Raw genomic sequence first — 8,122 nt, forward strand, 5'->3', positions numbered from 1 at the left:
TGCAGAGATAAATGTTTCACTGTGTTATGCTCTAAGTAGAAAGCCTCCCTCAAGATTTATATTGGGAGTATTGATGAGTGTTTCCTCATAGTGGGCTTGGGTGGGGGGTGAGGGAGTCAAGTTGTTCAGAAAGCCATAAAGTAAGCCCCATGAATGCTTCCCTATTATACAAGTTTCCCATAAAGTAACATATTTAGGTATGACTGACACCTTAAGATTGTGTTCTTAGTTCTTTAGGGGATCTGGGAAAATACATACCACAAAGGAACTTGATTCTGCTCATTGTGTGAAAAATTTGTGGAGCATTTATAATCAGAGTTTCTATTTATATGGTTGATCTAGAAGTATTGCTAGGCTTTTTGTTTGGTTTTTGTTTGTTTTAGTTAAAAAATAAGCCTGTGTTTTAATGGGTTGAACTTCATACACATTCCATGCGCAGGAGAATGTGTTTTCAAATATATTGGTTGGCAAAAATAAGATAAACGTGTTGACTTTTTAAAAAATATTTTCGTGTCTACTGCCGTTTCCTGCCCATCCTTTCAGTTTTTGAAGAGTTGGGTGCTTGTTGAAGTGTTAGGAGAGATTGATAGAAGTCTGAAGGTTTGCTTCATTGCAAAAGAGGCATATTAGACGTCACCGATGCCGTAGCCTAAAGCAGCAAAGGGATTCTCAGGAACCCACTGGCATTTCATGAACTGGGAACGACCCGCATTTCTGCACTCGTCTAGTGTTTCCGGGGTTTGGGTATAAGTGATGCCAGCCGGGCGTGATCGGGAGGCGGGTCTCCCCGCTGGGAAGGCGGCGGGAGGAGGTGGCGCGTGGGAACCCTCTGCCGCTCTTTCTCCGAGCGCGGGGCGCGGGCCTCGTGCGGCCGCCGGGATCGCCTCCCTCCCGGGCGGGCGGCGGGGTGCCCTGGGGCGGGGGCGCGCGGCTCCGCCGTTGCTGCAGCCGTGATGTCACTCGCCCATCCTAACCCGCGGTTGGTTGTTGTGTGTTTCAGCTCTGCCTGCAGTCGAACACAAAGACCTGGAGGAGACTCCCACATCCTTCGGGGAGGAGAAAGGAGGCGGCGAAGCAGCTGAAAGGAACTTGGGGCTTGGGGCCTTTCCGCACCGGGCGGCCCGCGAGGCGGCGAGGAAACTAAAGCCACGGGGCGGTGAACGAGCCGGGAGATGAGGCGCTGCCGCCGCTGCTGCTGCTGCCGCCGCCGCCGCCGCTGACACTCGGTTCCGGACCGTCCGCTGCCCTTTGTGCCGTCCGCACATGTGTCTGCCCGGCGCATCCGGAGGCGCGCAGACGAGCATCCACCACGGCCGCCGGGGAGAGAGCGCCCGCCATGCCCACGGAGAGCCTACAGACAGGTAGCATGGTGAAGCCGGTCAGCCCCGCCGGCACCTTCACGTCGGCCGTGCCCCTGCGCATCCTCAACAAGGGGCCCGACTACTTTCGCCGGCAGGCGGAGCCCAACCCCAAGCGACTCAGCGCCGTGGAGCGGCTGGAGGCCGACAAGGCCAAGTACGTCAAGAGCCAGGAGGTCATCAACGCCAAGCAGGAGCCCGTGAAGCCGGCCGTGCTGGCCAAGCCCCCCGTGTGCCCGGGCGCCAAGCGCGCGCTCGGCAGCCCCACGCTCAAGGGCTTCGGCGGCGGCGCCAAGAGCGAGGGCGGCGCGCCGCGCGAGACCCTGAAGCTCGAGATCCTCAAGAACATCCTCAACAGCTCGGAGGGCTCGAGCGCGGGCTCAGGCCACAAGCACGGCGCGCGGAACTGGCCGGCGCCGCGCGCCGACGCGGCCGAGCTGCACCGGCACTCGTTCGCCGAGTCGCTGCGCGTGCGCCCCACGCCCGGCCGCGGCAGCCCGCAGGAGGGCGGCTCGCACGTGGGCCGGCGGCCGCTCGAGCCCGCCCCCGACTCCTTCCTGCACGTGTCGCACAGCTCCTCGGACATCCGCAAGGTGACGGGCGCAAAGCCCCTGAAGGCCATGCCCCTGCAGCAGCTCCGCCCCGCCGCTGCCCCCCAAGCCCAAGGTCGCCGCCCCGGCCGCGGTCAGGTCCCCCGAGGCCGAGGCGGCCGAGCCGGCCTGCGGGGTGGGCCGGAGACCCTCGCTCCAGCGGTCCAAGTCGGACCTGAGCGACAGGTACTTCCGGGTGGACGCCGACGTGGAGCGCTTCTTCAACTACTGCGGACTGGACCCCGAGGAGCTGGAAACCCTGGGCATGGAGAACTTCGCCCGCGCCAACTCCGACATCGTCTCCCTCAACTTCCGCAGCGCCAGCATGATCAGCTCGGACTGTGAACAGTCTCAGGACAGTAACAGCGACCTCAGAAACGATGACAGTGCCAACGACCGGGTGCCCTACGGCATCTCCGCGATCGAGAGAAACGCTCGCATCATCAAGTGGTTGTATAGCATCAAACAAGCCAGAGAGTCGCAGAAGGTGTCCCACGTGTAAGAGGAAGCGCGCGCAGCGGAGGGAGGGGGGTCTCTGTCCGTGCCTCGGCAGTCGTGGAGGTTGTGAGGTCTCCTTGCAGTGTTGTGAGCTTCTCCACTCTCTTTGTGTTGCTTGTTGTGCAATGTCTTTCAAGTTGCATGCCCGCCAACGTGGGGACTGACCTGGCGTCCTCGGCCACCATCGCTGCAGAACCTGGCCGATCGCTCGCCATCCGCCAAAAGTCCCAGGCCAGATTCACACTAGGGCTTCGATCTTCAGCAAAACTGTTTACAAGGAAAACGGTATACAACTTCTTCAATATTTATGTGGTTCCTGTGTTTTTATATCCCGCGCTATGGTGTCTTAATTAAAAGTTTTATCCACTGGCTTTTAAGTTGGGAGTAGCATCTTTTTGAAATAAAAAAAAAAAAAAAAAAGCCTATCTGCCTACACTGGAGACCGAAACAGTGGGAAAATAAATGGGGTCTGCTTACCAAACAGATAGTGACTGACCCAAGAGAGAACCGGGCTGGGCTTTCTGAGGAAGAAAGTGGGGACCCTCGTGTGAATCATGTAGGTACTGACATCCGCTCGTCACGTACTCAAGTAAGGGTTGGGGCGGCGGTGCTATTTACGTTTTGTGTCCGATTCGGTGTGTAAATGTTGGTGGTTCTGTGTAATGCTGACCCCAAGGAAAGACAATCGATGAAGGTGATTAAATCCGGAGGTTGGGTGTTGGCGGGGGTTTGTTGATATTGTTCTGATTTAGGTTGATTCAGAAATTTCCACTGTTAATCTTTTGACAGAATGGCCACCCTAGAGCTGATACTGAATGTCTTTTTTTTTTTTTAAGTTTGTGTTTTGGTCAAGAACTAATCCCATGCGGATTCTCTTCCCTCCCTTTGTTGTTGTTGTTGATAAAGGGAGAGGGGAGTGGGGCTTGGGCAGGTGGGAGCTATCTGAAGACAAGAACACAAGCGGAAATACCAGCCATATCGGTATAGAGCCTCCCATTCACAAGTCAATACCTTTGGTAGCTGAACCAGATCTGAGCAGCGTGCCCTCGCGCATATGTTAATCCGTCAGGCTGTGGACCTTTGTTACGCTCTAGGTAACCAGAAACACAACTCTAGGTAGCTTTAAGAGCCTGTGGTCCCTAGAGCTGCATATCAGCTTGTTCCTTTTCCCCCATAACCTGTCCTCCAGGTGGTCTAGTTAGGCGTCCATCAGCTGCTGTAGCAGAGAGGTCCACCTACAGTGCCCAGCTTCCTTGCTCTTGTAGACACGCTCTGGAGCTCCCAGCAGCACTGCCTTAGGCTTCATCAGCTAATAGGACACTTTCTACAGTGTAAATGCTGTAAGACTTTGTACATACTTCAATTGTTATGAAATCTTTAAGAAGAAAAAAAGGAAAAGTTACTCTAATAAATAGCTCTGGTGCAGGCACTCGTGGTGGTTTCTTTGTCCCTTCCTTTGCTCCCTCCATGGAATTTTCACCTTGGACCGTGAGCCAGAAGCAGATTTTCGATGGTCTTGAAGGAGCAGCATTTCATTAAGTTATTTTCGCCATGACACAGTTATTCTGAACAGCCGTGTTCTGCATTGTGTGCGTTTTGCTAAAATAGTTGCATCGAGGTTCCTGAGATACGCTGCCACCGCTTTACTTAGTTCACACTTTCAGCATTTTCATCTTTTCTTAAACATCAGAATTTTTCACATCTTCCACCAAACTCTTCAGTTGTAAATATTTGTGAGTTCTGACGGTAGAGACATACTTTTGAAATTTATAGCCTTGTTCTTATTTGTACAAGTCCAATGTCATTAACATTACCTGTGTTCAGACACTGGTCCACTCATTCATTCATTCATCCATTCCTCTTTCAAAGGGGCGTTCGTTCAGTGATTCCCTTTTCAGGCCTCACCGTTGACCTGGGATGCTGTGGTCAACAACACAGTGTTTGCCTCCAGGAACTTAGATTTTCACTCTTACTTTAAGAGAAGTATCATTCCTCTCAACGGACATGTCTTACCTCCTGTTATTAGGACATTGAGTATTCAACAGGTATTTAATGAATCAAGTTATTTGAAGATTAACATTTCTTTTAAAGTTCCATATAACACGTAAAAGTAAAAGAAAGGATTATTTTTAAAGTTTCAGAAACAAACGTTACGATTCCCAACTCTTACCGTTCACAAACGTTTTCCTTTTGAAAATCAAATTTGGTTCCATGACTCTCCACTGGTTTTGAATTTTTTTGGTTCTCTGCTTAACTTCTAGTTCAACTAGAGCTCTACTTTCCATAAGAAAGACTTTGAAATACTGCTATGAGTGGCGATAGTACAATGCATTCAAGATAATAGGATGAAAGTTTTATATTTTTATATACACACACGTTTTTTTCCCTCACCATTTGGATAGAAATGTGACCATTTAAAATATTCACGGCTTAGCATTTATATATCCATCTCTTTCTGGGGCTATTGAAATACTAAAGATAGATGTTATTTTCCTAAGGTAACTGGTTTTGGGGGGAGATGAGTACTTGACGAATTTAATATCCCTGCCTATGCGGATTTTGTTTGAGTCTCCCAACACTTCAAAACCACCTTTAATCTGTGTTCCAACAGAGCTATAAATCACCCCACTATAGTTCAGTCTAATCTTCTGGGGCCTCTTTATACCATGGACAAATGTGAGGCTTTGGGTTCCTATGGAAGATGGGAGTTCATTATTTTCTTTTTGTTCTTGGAATTAGAGTTTCTATAAAGGACAATTTCAAATGCTTAATATTAAATCCTGAGAGCAAGACATTTCCTAATTGTGAAGTCCTCTTTGCAAAAGGCTCCCTTTTGTAGCTCATGGGATTAAGTATCTTGAGTGTGTGTGTGTGTGTGTGTGTGTGTGTGTGTGTGATGATACTGTTGGTGTGAATATACGGCTGTAATATAGTTCAGCCCACTTCTATCACCCCACACAGTGCAGAGTGACACAGGATTGCACTAGACGGCTCTGGAGACTGGTCGTTTCTTTTTTCAAACCACCATGTCTTCAGACAGTCCTCCCATATCCACTGCCTCTGCCATTGCCATAGTTCAGGCTCTCGTCTTCTCTTAACTGGACTGTTGTTCCTAGAACTCTCTAACTGGAATTCCCCCTCCCCACAACCAGCCTCTTCCCCATGCCATTTTCATGCCAGGGGTATCATAATCAACTCTGATGATGTCACTCCTCTATGCAAAAACATCCTCCAGCTTGAATAAGTTGCTGATAGGATAAATCCTAACTTTTTGACAAAGAAAGTCGGGCATTTCCCTCACAGACCTCATCTTCTGTGTCCCCTTCAGCCACCCAGCCTAGGCCTCCAGGCTCCAACCAGAGAGAAGTTTCCACTGGGAACTTTTTACCACTGCATCAGTGACCTATGGCTGCGTAACAAATTTCCCCAGTACTCGGCAACTTAAGGCAATAAATATTTATCACCTTGGTTTCTGTGGATCAGGAATCCTGGAGTGGCGTTAGCCAGTTGGTTCTGGCTCAGGGTGTCTGGTTAGACTACAGACAAGATGTCAGCCAGGGCTGCATCATCTGAAGGCTTGACCAAGGCTAGAAGATCTGCTTTCAAGACGGCTCACGTGGTGTTGGCAAGAGTCCTCGCAACACGGCATCTGGCTTCCCCCAGAGGGAGTGACCTGAGAAAGCAGGGGGGAAGCCACAGTGCCTTCGGTGACCTGGCATCCTAAATCACACACCTGCACCGTGCCCAGATCGTCAGGAGAGTGTAAATGCAGCCACACTCATGGAGAGGGGAGTGAGGCGCCACCTTTTAAAGGAAGAAAGATCAAAGAATTTGTGGACTTGTTTAATATCACCATTACTGCTGAGTTGCCGTAGCTTTTTCATTCTGTGAGGAATGCTTTCTTCTCCCCTCCGTGGCCTCACAGACTCGACTGTCAACCACTGCGATATTTTTGAGTTTCAACATTGCCTTTTCAAGTTAGATGATCATTTTTTGTCATGATCACCGTGGACCCAGACTTTCCTAGACTGCGTGCGTGCCTTTGTGTGAATTTTGAGACAGTATACTTTCCTCAAAACATTTTATCTTCTGCCCTAGGGAGGAAGGGGGGAAACTGTCCTAATAAATGCACAAATCTCTGATGGTTACAATGTGAACTATGGCCCGAGAGTCGGGCACAGAAGCCCAAGGTGTATAGTAGATGCTTAATAAGTGTTGATATTTTTAAGCTATCACATTTAAGTCCTATACCAGTTACACTATAAATGTTATCACACTGAACCCAAGGTGATAATTACCGACCCATTTTAGAGATGAAGAACCTCAGTTCCATAGAGATTAAGCCCCTTAACTAAGATCCCAGGGAAGTAAGTGGCAGAAGGGAACCTGAACTCAATTCTGTGGTTGCTTGCTCTGCACTCCCTACAGCCCAACTCAAGACAAGCACAGGTGGACTGAGTGTGTTGTACTAAAAACCAAACGCCCTTAATTCATCTGGATAATTTTATCTGCCGCCTGTGTATACAAGCGTATCTCAACAGTCAGATTTTCAGCAATTTTCATTCTTACCCAAATGGTAACCAATAAAATTTTAACAAAGACTTCAGCCCACTGAGTTCAAAGAGACAAGGCTATAGAATCGCATTCTTTCATTCTTGAACGAGCCATTTTGAAGCCCGGTCCTTTCTTTTTTGATCAAGGACTTTGAGAAGGGCCAACAGTGGAGGGAAAGGCCTGGCCACGATTCAGCAGTTCAGGAAAACACGTGTTGATGATTCGGTGAATCAGCATCGCTCTCCTGTCCCAGCCTTGGGGATGTACACAGTGTGTACTGACCAGAAGATGCACTGGGGAAGGAATATATAGGTGAAGGGTGCTCCAGAGGAATGGAAGAGATTCTTCACTGAGAAAAGATGACTCACCTCACCACGATTTTTTAAATATAAATTTATTTATTTATGGCTGCGTTGGGTCTTCGTTGCTGTGCACGGGCTTTAGTTGTGGCAAATGGGGGCTACTCTTTGTTGCGGTTCACTGGCTTCTCACTGTGGTGGCTTCTCTTGTTGTGGAGCACAGGCTCTAGGCGCGCGGGCTTCAGTAGTTGTAGCTCGCAGGCTCAGTAGTTTTGGTGCACGGGCTTAGTTGCTCCACCCCATGTGGGATCTTCCCGGACCAGGGCTCGAACCTGTGTCCCTTGCATTGGCAAGCGGGTTCTTAACCACTGTGCCACCAGGGAAGCCCTCACCGTGAGGGTTTCTCAGGTGTTCATCTCACGCCCTTGCTTTGGCAGAAACCCAGCAGAAGGAAAGCCCAGAGGGAGAGGGACCTCCACAGCCCTTTGGAACCCCCTTCCTTCAATAACTGAGACCCATCTGCCTAAAAGTTTGCCTCCACTCCCTCATCTGTGAAATTCGAGGGAACCAGCTGATGTGTGTGTTCTCTTCGGGGCTTTGTGACAGCACCAAGGGCTGTTTGGGGAGCATCAGGATGAGGTGTGAGGAATGAAAATTCAGAGAAGACTAGGCTGCTCTGGTCCTGGCAAGCAGGACAGCAGGCAAGGCCTGATGGGGGCCAAACACATCACTGACGGGCATTTCATGCACCGGCCGCCCAAGCGAGTTTTAGTTGGGGAAAGAAATAAAGTCTATAAAAGGATTCTTCTCTGAGTGGAAGGAA

General features: G+C 49.7%; 1 protein-coding gene across 1 annotated transcript; it reads left to right on the plus strand.

Moving 5' to 3' along the window:
• The first annotated feature begins 1,310 nt into the window (after positions 1–1,310).
• FAM110B (family with sequence similarity 110 member B) lies at positions 1,311–3,875 on the plus strand. Its single transcript, XM_032610182.1, is given in 2 exon segments — positions 1,311–1,981; positions 1,983–3,875. Coding segments are annotated over 2 exon segments (1,113 nt in total). The 5' UTR covers positions 1,311–1,336; the 3' UTR covers positions 2,451–3,875.
• The last annotated feature ends 4,247 nt before the right edge of the window (positions 3,876–8,122 follow it).

Source organism: Phocoena sinus, chromosome 17, assembly GCF_008692025.1.
Source record: "Phocoena sinus isolate mPhoSin1 chromosome 17, mPhoSin1.pri, whole genome shotgun sequence".
Lineage (NCBI taxonomy): Eukaryota > Metazoa > Chordata > Mammalia > Artiodactyla > Phocoenidae > Phocoena > Phocoena sinus.